The following is a 21,544-nucleotide window of genomic DNA, read 5'->3' on the forward strand; positions in this document are numbered from 1 at the left end:
CGAGGGCAGAGGCGGCGGGGCGGGGGCGGGGGGCACACAGAGGCTCTGTCACAAAGCGGCGCCCCCGAAGTCTCCTACCGCAGTGACCAGTGTCGACCCCGTCAGCGTGGCCAACACACGCGCGCTCAGGCCGCCTGTCCTCGTCACGGCCAGCCGCACAGCACGTGGGCTGCTCGGCGCGACTCGCACCTCGGCCTTCGCATGCCCGCTTCGTAGCAAAAGCCAGTGCGCAGCTTCCGGAGCGCACTGGGGGCGGGGCGGGGGGCAGCCCTGGGAATGCGCGGGAACTGCCCCGTTGGAGCCCAGGCGTGGCCAGCGCCTCTCAGACGAGCACACGGCCGGCTGCACCCCACGGTGCCGGCGCGGGCCACCCTCGGCCAGGGCACCGCTGGGAAGAGCGTGCACAGGGACGGTGGGGGCCGAGTCGGGGAGGGGACCGTCGCGTGGACTGTCATGGAGACACCTTCTAGTGGGCGCAGGGCACACGCTGTGGCACAACCCCACGGTGCCAGTGACCCGGCACCTGGAAGCCCCGCGGCACCCTCCCCCTCACACCCGTCTGAAGCCAGAAGCTCCCCCTGTGGAGCAGGACGACGGCCTCTGTAGGACGGGGCCCGCCACTCACGCGGCACCCGCCTGGCCCCGCACTACGCAGGGCAGCGTCGCCGTGGCGCGGGCGCTGAGGATGCGGAGGAAAGCAACGTGCTCACAGCTGCGGGGCGCAGGGCCCCACGGGAAGCAGAGTGCGGCCTGGGCGTGCGCCCGGCCCGCGGGGCAAGGGCATGGGCGTCAGGGCCAGTCACTGCTGCGTCCTGTCCTGCCTTCCGAAGGGGACAAGGCCACCCCTCCCTCTTCCTGTGCTGGGGTCCCCCGACGCGTGGCCCGCAGTTCTGTCGAGCTGTCCCCTAATTTAAAAGGACCGCACCGCTCCAGACGCCCACCCGGTGGAGAAGGCCGACCGCCCATGCCCGCCCCTCGCCGTCCGGCGGCCTCTGAGCAGAGGGCACCGAGCAGCGACAGTGCAGTCAGAGACCCAGGGATCAGTCCCGCGCCCGGCCCGCCTACCTTTGAAGTCGTCCCTGGCGCCCAGGCCCTGCTTCCGGTGCGCCTCGGCGTCGCGGGAGGCGCGGGCGGCCCCGTCCGCGTTCTCCAGGTGGGCCGAGCCCGCCCCCTTCTTGGAGGGGTGCGGGTCGCAGAGGGCCGCGTTGCCCTTGTACAGCTCCAGGGCCTTGATGGCCGCCGTGTTGTTGTCCATGCGCAGGAAGGAGGGGCAGGAGGCACAGAACTCGTTGGTGCAGGCGCCATTCCCGCAGCCCTCGGTCAGCTGGTGGTAGTAGCGTTCTATGAGATGCTTGGCGGCGGCTCGCTTCCTGTGCCAACGAGTCAACAGAGAGACGCGTCAGCGCGGCCGGGCGCCGGGTGCCGGGCTCGCCCGGGGGTTGGCGCGGACGGGAGGGGCGTCCAGCCCGAGGCTGCTTTCCCGGGACGTTCCTAAGCGCCTCCTAGGGGCCCGATAAAGGCCGGCGCGTACCGGACTCCCAGGTTCACCCAACGCGCTGGTGGTGACCGCAGCTAAACTGCTCACTGCTAACAGGTGACAACCCCAGCGTTCGGTATTTTACCACTTGAGAAAGTGGCTCTTAAAGCATCGATCTGGCTTTCCCCGCTGTTTCAACAATCTGCACATTTATAAACAAAATTTCCAATGCTGTCATCGCACGACCTTTGACCTGCACCGCTGACCAACAACGTCCTCGCTATGCGCACGCCACAGGCACAGGCAGCTCCGGGTTCCCTGGGGAAGCGACCCCCTCTCCCCCTGCGGACGCGCCGCGTGTGGGCTGACGGTCCAGCGCGGAGTCCGGCGGGGTGCCCCCCGGCACCGAGGGGGGTGCCGCTCCCCAACGCCACAGCGGGGCGCACACGCCCTGCGTACGTCGCCTCGAGGCCGTGCTGCCTACCCGAGGGTTACGGCACCCAAGCAGAGGCCGCCGGCTCCTCGGCAGCAGTCTCGGCCAGTGCACAGGAACGGGAACTACACACGGTCGCGACCGTAAAAAGCCTCTGCTAATTCTAGGCTCAAAACGCTCCTGCAGTCGCTCTACTACTGTGGAGCACTGAGTGGCAAGTGGCATTAGAGCTTGCGTCTTGCTTGTGAGTCGTGAGAGACCGGACAGCGGGCAGTACCTGGGGACACAGTGACAGTCGGGCCTGTCCCTGAAAGGAAGACTTTGCCTCCGAGCTATCGAGGCGACAGGAGCAGTGACTCAAACACACGCTGCTCACTCGGGGGCTTCTGTTTTCCAAACGTCCTGCAGATTTACCACTCGGCGCATGCAGAGAGAAGAGCGCCCCCACCCCGAACACGCAGAACCCGCGCGAACGCGACGCTGTCTCACTACAGCAGCTACACAACCTCGAAAATTAAAGACTGACGGGCCAAGCGAGTCGCTGCATAAAACACCAGCGTGACGACAGGCGAAGGCAGGAGCCACGTGAGCGCGTCTGAGCCCGCGCGCTGCCTCTCCCCAGGGACGTCTCAACGTGGATCAGGGCGCGAACCACACGAATGGCGGACCCCTGGTGCGAAATCGCTGGACAAATGTGCAAAGAGGCATTGTTTCTATGAAATCTAGGGAAAATCAACACGCGCCACGACAGGTGACTGCGTGCTCAGTGAGGCCGTGCCCACGACGGCGGCCGTGCACGCCGCCCCGCGCCCCGCCTGGCCAGGAGCGGGCCCCTCGCACGGACAGAAGTCAGCTCCCAAGCAGCAAGTGCAACATGAGGCCGTTTTTATTTCAAAGTGCTAATAGTCATTTTCTGATGTAACTGGATGGGGACTTTGAATTCTTTTTGCTTCTAATATATTTTTTTATAATGAACATGCTACTTGCATATTAAAAATTAGGAAGTATAAACAGGGAAATGTCACGGCTTTAAAACATCACGTACATGATTTAAGTGGCCTCCAGGTTTACTAAATTGTCTGATTAATTTTTAAAGATTAATTATCAAACCTCAAAATACCAAAACACTAGCTATTTTTCTAATAAGAATGCCAGGTTTTGTCCTAAAAAGTCCCTCGGAGCCGAGTCAGGTACCTAACGCACAGGGAAGTCAGTGACAAGGAGCCTGGGGTCAGACGACCCACCTGAGGCGACAGCTGCCTCTGCCTCTGAGCAGCGGCCGACCCTGAGCGAGGCCTCTCTGGGCCTCGGTTTCCCCATCTTTAGGACTCCTGGCAGCTCTGGATTCGGGTTGCTCTGTGCGACCGGGAGGGGAGCCCGGGAGCCCCGCCAGCTGAGTGCCGCTGCGCCACCGGCACCCCGCGCCTCAGCCCCCGCCCGCCACGGCTCGGTCACGTGCCCCCCGCGTCTCACAGCAGCTCACAGTAAAAACTGCACAGAAAAACCCCCACAAATAACGTGCAACTGAAGATTAGGAAAAATCCATGAAAGCCGAGCTCTGACTCTCGCACTCCCGCACTCCCGCACGGCGTGTGGGGCACAGCCAGCCTCTCGGGGGGCAGGGGCCACTGAGCTCTGTCCCGCTGGCTCTGCCGCTCACGCCCCGCGGGACTCACTGCGCCTCAGGGTCCCCACCATCAGCATGCCGGGGCTGGGCGCGGCTGAGAGCGCCGAGTGAGCCCCGTGGCCGGAGACGGGCCGCTGCCACCGCCTGCGACAGCATCACCACGCCCCGTCGGTCTGCGCGCTGGCCGCTGACCTCCTCCCGCCGATGCTCGCAGCAGTCAGAGGACACGCCACTCCGCTGCCGGCGGGGTGAGCCGGCCTGGCCCGCCGGACACGCCTGCACCCCGCTTCCCATGGGAGCCAGCTGTGCCAAGCTCCCTCCACACGTCCCCACACTGGAGCCCGACGCGGAGCAGACGCGGCCTCGGCCGACGACGACCGTCTGGCAAACGACTTCCACAGGGCTGACCTCTGAGTCGCAGCCCAGGCTCCAAATCCAGCCCATCACCTGTTTTTTACAGCCCGCAAGCCAAGGATGGTTTTCAGTTTCAAATGAAAAGAGTCAGAAAAAGAATATTGTATGACATGAAAAAATTACATAAATTCAAACACCAGTGCCTGGGGTGTCCCATCAGGACACAGCCTGGCTCCCTCCCCCGCAGGAGGCCCAGAGGAAACGCCCCCGGCCGGGCCCTGCCCAGAGTGCGCTCAACTCTGCCCCCCAGGGCGCTGCCATCCAAACACCCCCTCCTCCCCTCAGCCCCGAGGCAGGAAGTGTGCGCCTCTCCCCACACCTAAGTGATGGAAAAAAGGAAGGGGAGAGGAGGAGAGAGAAAGAGGGGGAGAAAAAGGAGACCCGCAGTTTAGTGACATGCCGGCTGCCATTCATGACCAAACTGCCAGGAAAGAGGCCGCTGGACTGCTCCAGTAATCCGAGTGGCGAACATGATGACTTCTAGTGTGTGTGTGAGATATAAGAATTTAAAAGCTGTATTTCTCCCTGCCGCTACTGTCGCAGTCAGTGGTGTGTGTGTGTGTAGCCCAGATAATGCAAACCCCCCCAAAACGTCTTCGCTGCCCGAAGTGTGTGACACAGACAGACACCCGAGGGGCTGGCTGACAGGACACCGCAGACGTCCTCACAGAGGATAAGGCGGCCGGGACTCCAACGCACTCAGAGAGCGTGGCCCCCGGCCTCCCGGGACGCCGCTCCTCCGACTCTCGGCTCCTGGTGCTCCGCTCCGAAGAGGAGGCTCCGCCGACCGGCCCCCGCAGGTCGACAGCGTCCGGGCCAGCAGCGCCCGGCCCCGCTCCCTGCGCATCTCGTCCCCGCCAGCTCCGCCGGGGGGTCTGCCGGGACCGGAATCCACCGGGATCTGGTGTGATGAAACGTGTGAGATGCTCTGGCAACTGTGCGTGTGCCGTCCTTGCTTAGCCGGTTCCTCGCTGGGCTCGTCACACATACGTCTCTCAGATGGCGTGCGCTCCGGCACCGCGCTGGCCGGGCCTCAGGGAGCGAGCAGAGCCGCCTGTGCACACGCCCACGGAGAAGTCGGACGTGGACACTTCCTGTAACGACTCCCCTACACGCCGCTCCCCGAAAGCCCATTTTCTGTAAAAGGCCGCTTTTCTTCAGCAGGCGGCATGAAGATCGAGCGAGGCCTTCGGGTGAGAGCGCTCGAGGCTGAAGCAGGCGCCTGAAAACACCTACGCGCTACAAACAGACACTGCTCCCCGTCACTCTATTCCTGCGAGTAGAGCGGTGACGCGGTCCTGCACATAAACGCTCTGTGGAGGACACCACGTTCGCAGGGCCAGAGCGACCCTAGAACATCTGGGAAATCTTTTAAGAAACGGCTTCAGTTAGGGGCACGGTGCCGATGTCAGCCACGGACTGCGAAACGCACTGAGGACGACGGCAGAACCGGCCGGCGCACGCCGACAGCTCCGCGGCTCCTCGCCCGCTGCTGCGTGCCTGGGAGCTCCCGAGCAGCAACTCCGGGACGCCGCGCCGCAAGGACGGCTGCACCGCCTACGTCTGCGCCATCGATGGCGCCAGGTCTACCTCTGCCACCTTGAAAGCCGAGTCGGCTGCTTTGGAACACTCCAGTAATTAACAAAAACCAAAACCAACCAGCCCCGCGATAATAACAATAACAATAACGATAGCTCTGAGCTGACCACCTCCGTGCACAGCACCTCGTCTGCCCTCCAGGCGACACACACTACGGACACACGGCTCGGGGTCCTACCCTGGCGGCCAAGCCCTGGGGTCAGCAGCACTGACGTGGCCGCCCGCGACACGGGAGGTGGACGTTGGAAAGACCTCAGGCTGAACTCGACAGGCAGTTGGAAGGTAAGCGATGAATACGAGGACGAAGATGAGCCCGTGAAACCGGCGGTCAGAACGGGAAGCTGCAAGGGCGGACACGCGGCAGACGAGGTGCACACCGCGAGGATGCAGCAGCGCGGAGGCCCGGCCAGCGGGCGCGGCGGGAGGCGGGGAGGGGGAGGCGGGGAGGGGGGAGGCGGCGCACGGCAGGGAGCCGCGCTGCGCACCCTGAGAGGGCCTTGACCTGCGGATGAGCAGGTGAGGCTGCCGGGCCTCGGGGACAGAGCCGACGTCTCCACTACGGCTGCTCCACGCGCGACTCCCACGGCCCTTCTGGGTGCTGCCTCCGTGAAACCCGCCCCTCCACCTACGCTGTGCTCAGGTAAGAATGTCACATGACTGCATTCTACATTGTATCAGCCCTTATCGAACAGATCTGGAAACCTGACAGTTCAAGTTCAAGGTCGGGTCTGTTACAATGGAACTGAGTGATTTACTAGATTATTTCAATACCAAAGCTATAACTGTGAACTCCTGGTTGCCATGATCCAACTGACAAGCCACAAACATAGAATCAGGTATAGTTTTCATGAAAATTTAAATGTCAATCAGTGGTTTTTACTGTTAGAAATACATTTAACCTAAACAACAACCGCTAAGTACTAACTTACTGATCTTTATAATCTCAATGCCAAGCGCCTGTTATACAGCAAACACAAAGTAAAACTGTAGACCTAAATACTTAAAGTCATATAAACTTAAAAGCTGCCCACAACTATGCATGGCCATTTAATGTACTGTTTTTTTAAAAGCGTCCCATTAACAGTGACTTTGCAATAAAACAAAAAACAATGCAGGCCCATCCGCCCCCTCTGATTAGGCTCCTGAAGGGTCAGGGACAGGAACCGCACCTCGGCGTGAGTGGAGCTCACCGACCGATTCCCTGTGGTGATTACGAAGCACGGTCTTCGCGTGTTCTTCCGATTCAAAGATGAGCAGGATAGAAAACGTATTTCTTGACTAATGATACGTTTGGCTGTCCGGCACACTCTGGGTGACATGCTGTGAACTCTGGGATTCAGGTCTGGGTGGCGTACTATTTGGCATCTGGACAGGTGGCCTTTCCGGGGTTGGGGAGCTGAGGAAGCCCTGGAGCGACGGGGAAACTCAGTAATGTCAGGACGCTGAGGAGTGCCGAGCGCCTCCCAGAGAGTAAGGTGAGAAAGGCCTGGAGACTAACCTCTGACCTCACACTAACACTATTTAATAAACACTGCAGTGCGCTTTGTACAGGTGGGAAACGGGCCTGCAGGCCTCTTCCTCCTACCGAAGTCACGGCAGAGACACCACAGCTAGCAGAAGGAAGGCGAGAAGCTGGCCAGGCGTGCCGTCGGTAACACGGGGTAGAAAGCGGCCCCGTGACTCACTCCCCCGAGACACGCTGTAACATACGTCTAACGTCCTTCACGAGACCCCCGGAAGCCAGCTGCAGAGTAGCAGGCAAGCTCAAAGCCAACCGGCCACGAGAATGTAGGAAACTTCATTCCAACTGCTTCGGCTGACCCTTCCCAGGCCCCGAGCCGGCACAGTTTGCAGTGCGGGCTTTGCCCTGGGAGACGAAGAGTAAATTCATGTCAAACATTCCAGTTTTTTTGGGGGGGGACGAGGGGGGTGCAGGAGTGAGTAGGGGCTGCCGCAGGGAGCACTTCTGTCTTGCCCAACTCGGACTGGTGGAGCCAGCACCCAGTGACCGCTGTGGGGGCCCCCAGAGGCAAGTTTTCAGCAGAGAACCGGACCCACGAGAGGCCGGAGGCTGCAAGCTCTCAAGGAGCCGGACCGGCTCCTCGGGTGGGAAGTCACACGCATGAGAGAGAAGAGGCTCCCGTGGAGGGGGGTCAGGTGTCGGGGACCCCGTCAGCCCCAATGGGTACTATGAACGTAGTCAAAAATGACCCGGAAAAGTGGCCGTTTTTTCTAATGCAAAATCCACAATAAAATAACATTTTAAAAAAGAGGATCAAGGAACAAAATACGACTCCAAAAACGAGCTTAAATACACAGAGATCTGTGAATTACCTGACAAAGAAACGCAACGCACTACAAGCGGCGCAGAGAGAGAGAGACGAGGCCGCGGTCGGACCGGGGACGGCAGCGAGACCGGAGGGAAAGGGAAACCCAAGCTTCAGAGGCTCGAAGGACCGCAACCGGCACGAGCCCCCAGTGGCGTGGTCACCGCCACGGTCGGAGAGGAGCGACCCGGGAGGGAGCGGCCGCCGCAGGACCGCGTGGGCTGATTTCTTAGCAGGAACCGTGCAGGCCACAGAGAAGTGGGACGATATATTCAAAAACACAAAACGGAACAAAAAACCCTGCTGACCAAAACACTTTCTCTGGAAAAACCGACCTTCGAAACGGAAGGAGACGTGACGCTCTCCTGGGCCTCAGGAGCGTGGCGGTCAGCACGAGGGCCCCGAAAACCAGGGCGCCCTCAGGGCCGGGCACACGTGCGGGCCCAACCGGAGCCCCGCGCGCTCTCAAGGTGACGGCACGCGCATCACCCGATTCAGGCGCCGATTCAAAAGATAAGATTCAAAGAATTTTGGCTACATGATAATGGAAACAAAACACAGAGAGATGTAATCAGAGTCCTCGATCGTGCAAAGGGGCAGCGGTGTACGGGGTCACGTGCAGCTAAAAGTGTGATCGGTTTAAAAGCGGACCCCACAACTACAGCATGTTGTATGCGAGCCCCGCGGTAGCCACAGAAGACGCACGAAACAAAGTGATAAAGGAAACGAAGCATCACTGAGGGAAAAAGCCAATGAAACACAAAGGAGACGTCGTAGAAGAGGGAAAAGCAACTAAGACCCAAAACACGGCGAACAGAAGGGCCGCGAAGGGTGAGCCCCTCCCCACCAGAAATCACCCTCGGTGTGCATGACTTACACGCCCCAATCAGAAGACAGAGGGGCTGAACGCACTCTTATAAAAAGCCACTCCGGGCAGGCACCGCGGGACCGAGCACCCCCACCTGCTGGTGACGCGGCCACCGTAACGTCACCGTGCGATGCGGGCAGGCGGAATGATCACACGAGGGATTTAAAACGACTCTATTAATACGATTAACTGACACAGGCTCCAGTGGACACCGTGAACAGCGTGCAAGGAGCAGAGAGAGGAACGTCCTGAGAAAGACATAAAACATAAGAATAAAAACACACCTGCGGCAAACGGAGGCCGTCTGCGCTGGGCTGAGCATCGGACTGGAAGCGAGGAAAGCGGCCCCCGGCGTGGAGGCTCCCGGCCGGACGCGGCAGAGCAGCGCGCCCCGGGCTGTGGGGCGGCCCTCAGGCGTCACACGCACAGGCGGAACCCCAAGAGAGGGTGACAACTGAGAAGGTCCCCAAGCCACAGACCCAGGAAGTCCACAAAACAAGCTCAATACTGCAAAACCAACAAACAAAACAAAATAAAAAACAAAGAACTACACCCAAGCATTATAATCGAACTACAGATAATCAAAAATAAGGAAAAAATTCTGAAAGAAGCCACAGGAGAAAAATGCCTCACCTGCAGGAGAAAGGTGAAGAGGAAAACGCACCCCCGACCCAGAATTCCACACCCCCTGACTCCACTCTCCAGGACTGGAGGGGAAACAGACTCTCAGAGAAGCGAAAATCGCGGGACCCTGGTGGCAGCGGAGCACCTCGCCAGGAATGCGGCGGGAAGTCCTGCGCAGGAGGGAGGGACTCGGAGCAGACGCGCCCTCCCCCAGCCACGGCGCCCGTGGCCACTGCACGGCGCCCTGTCCGCGCGAGGACGTGGCGTGTCACCCATCCCCCGAGCCCAGGAGCTGTGCACACACGTGTTCGCTCACACGGAAACTGTTCCCAGAAAATCCCCACGTCTCTGAAAGGGCATTAAAAAGGCAGAAATAAAGAGTCTGCATAAATTTGGTCGTTTCATTCTCTCATACAAGTATCTACTGACTGCCCACTGTGTGCCGGGGACTGTCACTGGGCTTCCGGGCCGGTAGTAAATGCGCCAGAAACCAGAGAAATCGGTAAGAAACAAGTCAAGTGGCTTCGAACCCCATGAGGGTAAATGCAGCAAGGCGAGGGGCGTGGGTCAGGGACCACTGTCTGAGGAAGCGTGGTCACGGGGGGCGGCGTCTGAGGAGAGGCCCCCGAGGCCCGTGAGAAGGCCGGCCGTGCGGGCACCGCGGAGGAGGGCGCCAGCGCCCATCTGCAGGACACAGAGACGAAGGGGCTGGAGCGCTGGGCCACGGCGGGGGGTGGCGACAGGCAGGCAGAGGCCGGCAATGGAAGGGGCCTGCATGGGCCCCTGCGGGCCTTCCGGTTCTGCTGAGAGAGGCGGGGGCGGGGGGGGGGGGCCTCTGAGAGATGAGGGGCCTGAGACGGGGCCTTTGAGAGAGATGAGGGCAGAGAGGGGGGAACTCTGAGGCTTTCACTTTGGAAGCAGCAAGACCACTGGGAAAGAATTCCTTTTGGCAGAAGATGAAGGCTATGATCGACGTAGACGCGAGAATGGTGTCAACAGGGGCGTTGAGTCACTGACATTTTGATGGTGGAATCAACAGATCTGCTGACAACGTGAGCGAGACAGAGGACGGCGCCCAGGAAGCTTCCGAGTCCTAGATGAACCGGAAGGCAGAGCTGCCACCGACTGGCAAGAAAACTGCAGAGAAGCAGAGTTGAGAGAGCGACCACAAAAGGCTCCATGTTGGCTCTGTTGAGTTTAAGAACGAGACGTCCAATTGCGGGTCTGATCGGTGGTTCGGAGGGTAGCTCAGAGCTGGAGACAGGAGCGCGAGCTGTCCACGTGCAGGCGGCGGCGCCGGACCCCGGGGTAGGGCGGTGGCGGCTGAGCGCAGCGTCCTGGGTCACCCCGGCAGGCGGGGGAAGCCGAGTGTCTACCCCGCGGGCTTGGCAAACACCGAGCGCTAAGCCACTCCACACCTGCAACGCTCGCTCCAGTCACTGTCCTGGCTGCACCCCGCAAACGCAGCCCGCGGGGCAGGACGGGGCTCGGGCGCCAATAGACGCCGACGTCCGAAGTTGCTGGGAGTGGCTCTGACGTCGCTCAGAAAGCGAGAGTGTGAACTCTCGTGTTCGAAAAGCCCCCCCTGCACCGCGCGGTCCGCTTCAGAGGAGGCCGAGGGGGAGCGCGCCGCGCGCGGAAGGGAGCCACCGCGGCAGTTCCGTTTCCAGGCTAAACCATTAAGTGACGCGGAGCTGTTATTTTTTTTCTGCCTGTCAACACCCCAGGCAACAGGCAACACTGAGAACCCCTAAAATCAAACAGACGTATCCTTTAACTTTATACAAACTGCTATTTTAAAAAAATCGAGACTCGTGAGGCCACGGCAGAACCAGCGGGGCCCTCAGGGGCGGCCGCGGCTGGGACGCGCCCTCGTCCGGACACCCCGACAGGTCTACCCTCCGGCCGCTCTGCCTTCCGCCGCTCAGGGAAACCACGCGACAGCTTTCCACTCGGCCGGGACGCGAAACGGTCTCGCCCGCAAACTCGCGGCCAACGCCCCATCGCGCCCCACGCCCCCGCCCTCGGCGCCACGGCGACGCAGGTCTCATCGCCCCTCTGCACCCCATAGTCCTGACTCGTCCTCCGAACTAACGGACCAAGACCTCAGGGCCACGGCTACGCCGCGGCTGCCCCGTCTTCCGCTACTTGGCGCGTGGCCCCGTGACCACTTGGTCCCCGCCGAGGCTGGCCTGGCCCACAGGCTCTGCTCGTCACGAGGGCTTCAGACGCCCCGGGCCCGTCCCCCAGCCGCGGCGACAGAGGACGGGCTCTGCTCTCGGTCAGGGGCCCCCACCCCGCGCCCCGGGAGCTCGCTGGCCGCCACCTTCGGCGTGCTCGGTTCTCATGACAAACCACCAGAGTCGGCTGTCCCGCTTTCCAGACGGCTCCCCTAAACCCACGGAGCTGCGCACCCCACCCCGGCTCGGCCCCCGCACGGCCCAGGCCCCGCCGCCCGCGGCCCTTCAGTCCTGCTGCCCAAGGGGCCGGACGAGGCGCCCAGCGAGGCTGCCAGCCTGCCCGGTGAGCTCCACTGGCCCCCTCCTCCTGCGGCCTGTCCGTCAGCCCATTCCCCCCACGCCCTGGGCTGCCTCCTGTCCCCGAGACCCGCGCTGCTCCGGCCGGGACCGCCTGCCCGCCTCCCGGCCACCTCCCTCCCAGTCGCACGCCAAGCTTCAACCCGGCCCTTCCGGGCCGCCCGAGGCGCTGCCGCCCAGGTGAGCTTCCTCACGCGAGCCCCGGCCCTCCGTGACGTTCCCGGGGTGTCCCCGGCAGCCTCTGCTACAATGACAGCGCTCTGCTCCTTGCCCTTCCCACGGGGCACACCGTGCACATCCGTGGGCCAGCACCCACGCCGCTCGCGCCCCTGCCCCTCGCACACGCGCAGCAAACGGCAGCGAGACCGACCGCTTTCCCCGACGGCCCACGCCCCACAGCGGCCCGGGGGGCAGACGGGAGAATCGGGGAGCGCGGTCCTCCGTCGAGAAGACGCGGCCAGGGACGCGCGGCCCGGCGCAGGGGCTCGCGTGGCAGGGAACGCCGCGGCTGCGTTCCCGGCTGCCGGCGGCGTCCTCGAAGCGTGCCTCGGAACGCGACGCGACGCGGCTCTCGGGCGCGGCGATGCCGCTGGGCGCGGCGGGCGCACTTACATTCGGCTCGCTTCCACGTCGTCACGCTGAGCGTCTCCCGGCGACCTGCAAAAGGCAACGAGGACACGTGAGCACAGCGCGCCGCACTCCGACACGGGGCCGGCGTCACCTGGGGAGACAACTAGGGAAGCCGGATTCAATCGTGAACGGTCGTAAGCGTAATTAAAGATTCCACCGTGAAACAAAGGGCCGGATGAGACTGCCACGGTGAACACGTTAGGAGGGCTTGGCTGATAAAAAACGGCGCCTTTTGTGAAGGAAGGGAACTGTAAATACTATTTTTAGACACCAACATACAAACCAGTATAATAAACGATAATTATTCGCAAAGTCTAATATCTGTAAAAAAGCGCACAGCTATGACACTTTCCACAGCCACGTAGTGGGCGGCCACTGGTCTCCGGCCCCCAAAGTTTAGATGAGGTGTCGGCAGTGCCTGCCCGGGGTGACACACCGCGGCCCGGCCGGCGGCCCGCGTGGTAAGTAACCCGGCCGCACCGGCTCATGCTGCTGCTGCTGCTGCTGCTGCTGCACAGGGGCGGAGCTGGGGGCCTGGCTGACCCCTGGCCCGCCCGCCGGGACACTCACGAGCTGGCCCTTTAAGGAGAAGTCTGTTTGCTGGCGCTGGGTAACAGACTGAAACCTAACAGCCTCGTGACTGTCGAGGCCCCGGAGTCAGATTCACCCTTCTGACGGGGAGTGTCTGGGTTCCACAGGGAACCGCGCTTTCTCTGAAGGTGGGCCACCCGCCGCGGCCTCGCTGCGGCACGCTGGGGGCCGGCACAGCCATCAACAACGGCCAGGCGGCCCATGGTTTTTAGATGCGCCGCTGCCACCTCACGAGAAGGCGTCCAGAACGCCAGAGCACTGAGGCTCCTTCCCCACCCCCATTTTGGGGCATAACCCCATGCTGCCTATCCTCACACCACGCCGTGAAAAAAGATCATTCCTGCTACCCTACTCACATTTATAGACCGTGTCGGCCAACATATGTTGAGGTGAACTAACATAACACTGATTTCTAACATTTTTAAATTCTCAAAATGGGTAAAACAACTTTTTAGACGTCCAAAGCTTAATATTCGAAGTGACATTACGAGAACTTAATTTATGAATTTATCACTGACCAACAATGAAAGACTCTTAAAATCAGAGACACAAGTGAAAAGAAAAGAAAAGCTTCCCACATTCCTTGGCGTTTCGAAACCGCGCTTCCTCACGAGGCTCAGAGCCGCCCCGCGCCGCAGGGATAGCACGGGCCCCGCCGCGCGGGCGCTCGTTTCAGACCTTCCTTCGCCGCGGCGTGTCTACACTTTCAATTTCACACAAAGTTCTATCAAAACTGAAAACCAGGGGGCACGCTAGGGGTGGCAGGGACCTGGCAGTGACACAAGGCACACCCCCCACGAGCAAGCCCACCCCCTCTGCGACCCGCCTGCTCCCCGCCGGCCCTGCGGGGCAGCGCCCCAAGACCGCTTCCTCACGCGGCTCCCTCAGCCAGAGGAGCTGAGGGCTGGCGCGTTTCTGGAAGTGCGACCCTGCGGCTTCGGATGTCACGCCGTGCATGAGGAGGCGGAGGCGGCAGATCAGAAGCCTGCAAACGCGCAGGCAGCGGGGGGGGGGGGGGGGGGGGAGGACACAGTGGCAGGGACAGTAAAACGCTGCTGCAAAAAGGGACGACGCAGGCGCGGAGGCCGACTGCGCGGCTGCGGGGAAGCCCGGGGCCCCGGCGCGGACGGGCTTGCACCGGGGGCAGCTGCCTCCGGCCGCCCCGCGTCCGCTCCCTGAACGAGGGCACACGTGAACACGAGCACCGAAACGCCGCCGCGCTGCGGGCACACGCCAGGTGCCGTCCAACGGCCACACGCGCTGACGCGAGCTGCTGAGCAGCGTTCCGGCCAAGCCGCGTACTCCAAACGGACTCCGCCTGAAAGGACAAAATAAAAGACTGCGCGGTTATGACCCTTAAACCTGGGTCTGCCTGGGTCTCTGACACTGGTCTGCACAAGCTGTTTTTACTCAAAATGGAAACTTTTTTTAGCCAAAAGAAAAGTGAATGTACAGAGAAGTAGCAGAAACACTTTTGCAGGAATAAGTAACAGTACCTGTCTGAATAAGTGTCTACTCGTTCTGCTTATATTTCTACATTCTAATAAATTTACCAAAAAAAGTCTCAAGTTAAGATTCCAAACTCTCAAACCTATGAGCTTCGGACGCCTGCACGTCGTCCCCGAGCTCCACCTCAGCCCTAACAAGTCTCTCTCTACTGCTGAGTTTTTGCAAGTAAGGGTCCAAAACATGCTCACGATTTCACGAAATTCGGAACAAAGGAAAAACAAGAACCACTAACTTGGGTTACCCTGCACTTCGCCAGAGTAACAAATCGGAAACGAAAATGTGAAACTAAAGCGATAACCAAGGAACAGGACACGAGCAATAAATCTTGGAAAAGAGCCTGTTTCAGGTCTGGATTTGGACTGCAGAACACGTGACCACAAACGCCCGCCGATCTGAACGCTGCGGCCGGGGTGGGGAAGTCCACGGGCGAGTCCTCCTGGGGGGGGGACTCCGCCAAGCCCGCGAGCCACCCCGACCTCCCCGCAAGCCCGAGGGCAGACCCGCAAACTAGCTTTACGATCGCTGTGAAATCTCGAGCAGTGTCCAGTTCTCCCAATACACACGTGACATGCTTTCGAATGCATGTTAAAATGTGTTCGTAGTTTCTGTAACGTGCACAATAGTTTACTGTGATCCTGAGAAACACTCCCATGTGCTCACACGGACAGATCGGGCGGGCGGCAGGGGACAGCTTGGGAAGGCGCTCACGCGAGGGCCGGCCCACCCCGGGACGCCTGCCGGCTGCCCGGGCCCTCCTCTCTCGTGGCACGCATTGCACTCGGCAGCGCCAGCCTCTAAAGGCTGTGAAATGACATTCGAGAATTACCTTTTACAAGCTGTGGCCATGCGTTGACATCAGGGTGATCACAGCTTTGAGTCACTGATTAAAAACAGGTTGTCACACCAGTCTAGCTGCTAACTCGATCTGAGCGTGGATTTAATAACTCTAATAAATTAAACAAATCTTTAGTTAGAACACTTTAATATATAAACTCGATTCACTGTTCAAAAAATAATCTTCAAAGCTTTGAATTAGGTGTCAATGCAACATTCATAAGAGTAATTATAGAAACACTTTTAAGAACTTTTTCCATTTTTTTTTTTCTTAAGTAATCGCTTCACTTGAGAAAATGGGGTAATAATCTCTTCTACATTGACAGTGTCACAGTTTATAGAGTACCCTGGGCCACAGTGTCTTGTCTGGTCTGATCAGGGCACATACTGGGCCAGGAATTAAAAAAAATAAACAAGCAGCCTCAGAGTGAGTAACTGACTTGCCCAAAATCTTAGAAGTAGTGGTGAAGCTGAGAGTAAAACCCGGACCTACTAACTCTCTACCCGGGGTTAGAATTTTCTGATTGCAGTTTCATGACTTAAACATATGTAAATGAGTACAGATTCAGAATATGGACTGGGACCCCACAACTATGGCATTATTTAAGTGGGACTAACAGACTTTTCCAGGTAGTGTCATGGACACATGCATGTGCGCACACGCACACTCTGCAGTCAAACAGGGTCACCTGACATCAGCCAAACCCTCAGGAAAACGTGTTCCTTCTCCGCCCCACACCCACTACTGTTAACCTGCGTGAAATGGCAGAACACGCGGAGGGCCCCTCTCCCGCGCCTGGCATCGCCGGCCCCTCGCGTGGCCCCGGCCGGCCCTCCCTGCCTGTCCCGGTTCACACTCGGCGGGCGCCCGGACCGTGCTGCAGGCGGGCAGAGGCCCACGCCTGAGCGACCCCGCATCGGGGCCGGCTTCCTGCCCCAGCTCTGTCCCGGACGGTCCCCACCAGAGCACGTTCCCAGGCCCCAGGCCACAGCGGCAAAGACGAGGGAGCTGGGAGGGAGGAGAAGGGCCCTGGACAGTGAGCACCTCCAGAGTGACTGAGACCACCGTGGGAGGTGGCCACAGCACGGACCTCCACCCTGGCCGGAACCGCCATCCCCGGAGGAGGAGCTGTCCCCCCAGAAGAGCCCAGAGCACTCCTGAGGTCCCGTGGTGGGGGTGTGGAGGAGACACTGTCCACAACCGACGCGAGCCCCTCTCGGGCCCAGAGACCGACAGTGTTTGGGTTTCAAAGGCCCGAGCAAGTCCAACCTCGTGACACGTCACGAACGAGAGGCCGAAACGCCCTCCGCTGGCTGAGCGGCTGAGACGGTGCGGGGAGCTACGGCGGCACCGGCCCCGGCCGGGGGCGGGGAGCACAGCGGGCTGCGGGGGCGCCCCAGAGGGTGTCGGGGCGGAGGAGGGCGCAGAGCCCGCACGCGGGCAGACCCCAGCGAGAGCGCTGCGCCCCGCCCCTCGTCCCGGCCCCGCACACCATGTCCCTCCCCGGGCCCCGCCCGGTCCCCCCGGCAGCACGGCCATGCGGCCCCACACGCTGCTCCGAAGCTGACAGGCACCCCGCCTGCTGAGCACGTCTGTCGTCGTTCTAGCCATGACACTGAGACACACATGCAATTTTGAATTCTAAAAAGTAAAAACAGAAACATACCATAATTCGCCAAACTTCCGAGGAGCTGATGAATTCTAAAGTCAGGATCTTATAGAGTTTTAACCTAAAACACAAAACACCTCGCTCAGTTCTTTTATACAGACAACTAAACAAACTTTCAAAGTAAAAATTTTCTAAAATGCATTATAAAAGCAAATCCGTCTTTTCAGATACTTATGAATAGCCCAAAACCCCCCTATCGGGAGCCGGCTGGGCCCACTGCTCGGTGGCCGCGCAGGTGAGGCCGCGCAGGTGAGGCCGCGCAGGTGCGCCGCGCTGCCCTCTCCACCCGGAGCCGGGCCGCGGCCACCCCTCTGCTCTCGCCTCGCCCCGGCCCGAGCGGCTGAAGCACGTGCATCCCGGGCTCCAGGCCCGCGGACGCCGCAGCAGCAGAGCCTTCCCTGAGTGCCACGCGGGGCGCCTGTCCGTCCACTGCCCGCCCGGGCAGGTCCTCTGACCCGCGGGTCCCAGGGTCGGGCCGTGGGCGACCGCGGTTCACACGGCGTGAGAGACGCGGCCGCCCGGCGGAGGACAGGCGCCGCGTGACGCCGCTCACTCCCTGACGCGGCGTTCGCCACGTCCACCCCCAGGCCGCGCGGAGCTCGAAGCACCCGAGCGCGTGCCAGCCCCTCGCCCGCTGCGGCCTGGCGCGTCTCCGTGGGGCCGGGACCGAGGCCCGTTTCCTGGCGTGACATGCGGCGGGGCGAGCCCCTAAGAAGCCGCCCGGCGGCCCGTGGCCCGCGGCCCGCTCGGTGCGGCGTTTGGCAGTGAGTGCCACGGCCGCCGCCTCCTACGCTGTGGGTCGGCGACGTGACCCTCCCGAGGCTGCTTGGCCGTGAGAACGAAGGCCGCGACACACCTGGCGGACAGACGTGTGGATCCAGTGCAGCCGCCGAGGCTTCCAGCCAGCAGGGGGCTGCGCCTCACCCAGGTCCCTCCGCGAGCCCCTCCCGTCCCCTGACCTGACTGCGCAGTCGCCCACCCCCCCACAGCCCCCGACGCGCCATCTCTGACGCCCTCAGCTCTCAACCACCGAGGGGCGGCACGTGGACGTCGCACGGGCCTTGGCAACCAAGCTCCCGCCCCCTGGACGTGCCCCGGCGCACCGTCCTCCCAGGCTGGGGGGCCCCGCGGCCCCGCCCCCACCGGGGGGCTGACGCTCCCCTCGGAGACGCCCCCCGACCGCTGCCGGCAGCGCGTCGCCCCGACGCCACTCCCGTGCGAAGCGTCTGCCAGGCTGCGAGCGCTCGCTGAGCGGTAAAGAGACCTGCCCCCTGCCCCCTGCCCCGGGGACGGGGAAATGGGCACAAAGGACACATCCGGCGGGAGCGGGGCGGCTGTCCCTGCGCGCGGCCAGGGAGGTGCGCGGGCTGCTGGCCTGGTCCGGGGGGAGGTGTCCTCGCCGCCGGGCCAGACGCTGCACCACGGGCGGACCCAGGCTCAGCAGTCACAGGAAGACCGCCCGGCGAGGTGACCGCAGCGGCCCGCTGCCCCGCCTGGACACTCTGAGCCGCATCCCCAAGAGGACGCTGCACTGTCCTCGCCAGGAGGCCGCACCGAGCACCTGGGACCTCCCCTCCTCCTGCCCCTCCCCCGGGCTTCCAGCTGCTTCCAGAACCAAGCCGCGCCTCCCACACGCCTGAGATGAAACCACACGCAGCCCGGCCGAACCCACCAGAACCCACCGGCCCGGCCTCGTTCCCTGACGGCACGGACTTCAGAGCGCGTCCACCACTCACGCAGCCTTCCAGGGCTTCGCCACGTTCACGGGACACGCGTCTGACAAGAGGGGGGTTCCCTCCCAGCCGCGTCGTGACGGGCCACACAACCAGGAAGATGAGGTCAAGGTCCAACCCCCCGTCTGGTTCTAAAGGCCGTGTTTGCTCCCTTGAACCACATTTCCGAGTTAAACTCAAACCCTGTACATTTCCTCTCAAAAGCCTCGTGCTTCCTTCCCCCACACCCACGGATGGCTCCCGCCGCGGGCCCCCCACACCCCCACCCCGCGTCCCCCCACACCCCTCGCGCCCCCCGCGCTGCTTCGTCTGGCTTTGTCATCCTGACTCTGCTGCCAGAGTCACCTCCCAGCACCCGGGTGGCCACGTCCCTCTCAGCTCAAAGTCTCTTACGCTTCCCCAGTGCCCACAGGATACATTTCAAGCTCCACATGCCAAAGGCCCGGGCACTGAGCCCTGCACAGGCACGAGCCTTGCTGCCCACCACGCAGCGGCTCCACCAGACACCTGACGGGCGGGCCAGTCCCACCCGGGCCCTCAGGATGCTTCACGCAGAGGGACGCGGCCTCCGCCGGCCCGCCCACCTCACGGGGCCTCTAAGCTGCTCTCTAAGCGACCGCTGTCTTCGCTGGCCTTCCTCTGTGCTCCTCACGGCACGCACTCACGGACCCACGTCTGCCCTGCGCTTCCCTTACTCTGTCAGCTACCTCGGCACGGCTGCCGGCGCCGCCAGCTGGAGGCTGACGGGTGGGGGCGCTCTTCTCACCCACGGCTTCATTTCTCAGTGGTGGTGACTAAGTCTTCTCGACACACACCCCCCTCTACAAAGGAGAAAAGGGAGAGAGAAGCCAGGACCCCAGGCCCGGCAAAGGCTTCTCCGCTGGTTCCAGACACGAGTCACGGACAAACAAGGGGACCCTCTCATCCCAGACAGACCCAAATTGAGTCCAGGGCTGATTTTACGAAAGCTGATTCTGAAAACCAAAAAAGTGAGAACGAGACCATTTGAGAGGACAGCAGCTCTCCCAGGCACGAGGGCACGGAAGTCCAGTGGAAGCGGCGTTAGTGGAGAAGTCACTGCCTCGAGAACCCAAGTGTCGGCCGGAACTGAGCGCGTGCCCCCCACGGCGCCAGAGCCCTGCCCTGCGCACAGCTCGGGCAGCGACATTCTCAGCAGCCCCAAGCCCAGCGTGACGAACTGGCCATCGGTGGCAGTGAACAGGCGGGTGCACCCCGAAACGAATGCCACACAGCCACCAGCCACTACGGCCTACGGCGTGGACCATCTAACCCGTGTGTCAGTGACCGAGCCAGACACCCTGCAATGTGACCGCTTCTACGACATAAGGCGTCCCAGGGCACGTGGAAGGTCGAGCCCGTCACTAGTCACGCGGGTGAGAAGCGAGGGCTGAGCTGGGCCGGCTGCGTGGCAGGTTCCGCCTGAGGGGCCGGCCATGCAGGGCCCCGCGTCGGCACGGGACTGGCGGGGAGGGGACCCTCTGCGATGCTGCAGGGGCAGGACCCGCCTGCTCCCGGGCCAGCCAAGTGCCCACCGGCCAGGTGAAGAGTGAGGCCGGGCGGCAGGGCGGCGCGGAGGGGCCTGCCCGGTACGAGCCATGCGTTCAAGTCCGCCTTCTCCAGACGCACCCCAACACGGCCTGAAGGGGTCGAGCCGAGCCCAAGTCACATGCTGGCAGCCATCAAAGCTAAATCCAGTCATGATGTCCAGCCGTCAACACAAAATCACTAAACGTGCAAACAAACAGGAGAACGTGGCCCCGACCGACAGACGCCCAGGCCACAGACCCTGGGGCGCGCGGCCGCGGGCTTTCCAGCAGCTGCACACACGCCCAGGGCGTCGACGGGTGCGGGCTGAGGCAGAGCCCACTCGACCACCAGACGGGACTTCCAGACACGTAAACGAAAGCACGTGAGGTCTGACACTGCAGGAAGAAAAGAGCAGTGAAAAGACCAAGCAAAATGAGGCGCAGAAGCCAGACCGCGGCCGCCTGAGGGCCCGAGGAGGGGCCCGGCCGCGGGGGCCGGCTGCGTGGCACGCAGGACGAAGCGCCGGCTGACGCGTCCACACTGGCGAAAGCAGCTCCCGGGCTAAAAAGGCAGAACTCCGCCCGTCTGTGCCAGGGTCATCACGGGGACGACCGTGCTGCAGAGGAGGTTCCAGACGTGTGTCAAAAAGAGCTCAAGAAGACTTTAGATACGGGGAAAGAATGGCGTGTATGGCCACAGACTCCTCCTCAGAAACGGGACAGAAACACGTCCACCTAGAACCGCCTGTCAGGTGACAGCGGCCTCGGGGACCGTGGGCGGAGCCCACCCTGGCCTCGAGAGCGGCCGCCCTGGAGGCGCCAGCCCCGCGCGAGCCACCGGGGAAAGCGCCTGGTGGTGGGTTGGCTGCGCCCGTCCTGCAACGTGACGGGCACGGCCCTGGGCGGCCACGGCAGCTCCGCGAGGAGCACCGGAGCGGGAGCAGCCCGGGAGCCCCCGACGAAGGTGCAAGCTACGCACACACGCGTGAACACGGGCGGGCCCCACACGCGGCTGACCCCACACGACCTGCCAGGTCTGGGTCGCAAAGCTGTGTGCGCCGGTTGAAACACGTGGGCGGTGCGTGTGGCCGGTGTCTTCCAGAGACGCCGGGCCACACGGCTCC

At 61.9% G+C, this 21,544-nt stretch overlaps 1 protein-coding gene across 4 annotated transcripts in view; it reads right to left on the reverse strand.

The window, feature by feature from the left end:
• UBE3A (ubiquitin protein ligase E3A) overlaps positions 1-21,544 on the reverse strand; it is a 59,140-nt gene that overhangs the window by 24,697 nt on the left and 12,899 nt on the right. The window contains exons 2-6 of one of the 4 annotated variants that reach the window (XM_036232071.1): positions 17,138-17,201; positions 15,463-15,582; positions 14,362-14,445; positions 12,519-12,563; positions 1,066-1,370 (exon numbers count right to left, since the gene is read on the reverse strand). In XM_036232071.1, the coding sequence (XP_036087964.1) occupies positions 1,066-1,370; positions 12,519-12,563; positions 14,362-14,445; positions 15,463-15,482 (454 nt within the window). In that variant the 5' untranslated portion in view covers positions 15,483-15,582; positions 17,138-17,201. The remainder of the gene's footprint in view (positions 1-1,065; positions 1,371-12,518; positions 12,564-14,361; positions 14,446-15,462; positions 15,583-17,137; positions 17,202-21,544) is intronic. The other 3 variants (XM_016154865.2, XM_016154866.2, XM_016154868.2) reach the window with 3 other exon arrangements.

Source organism: Rousettus aegyptiacus, unplaced genomic scaffold (genome assembly GCF_014176215.1).
Source record: "Rousettus aegyptiacus isolate mRouAeg1 unplaced genomic scaffold, mRouAeg1.p scaffold_m13_p_14, whole genome shotgun sequence".
NCBI classification, from domain to species: Eukaryota; Metazoa; Chordata; class Mammalia; order Chiroptera; family Pteropodidae; genus Rousettus; species Rousettus aegyptiacus.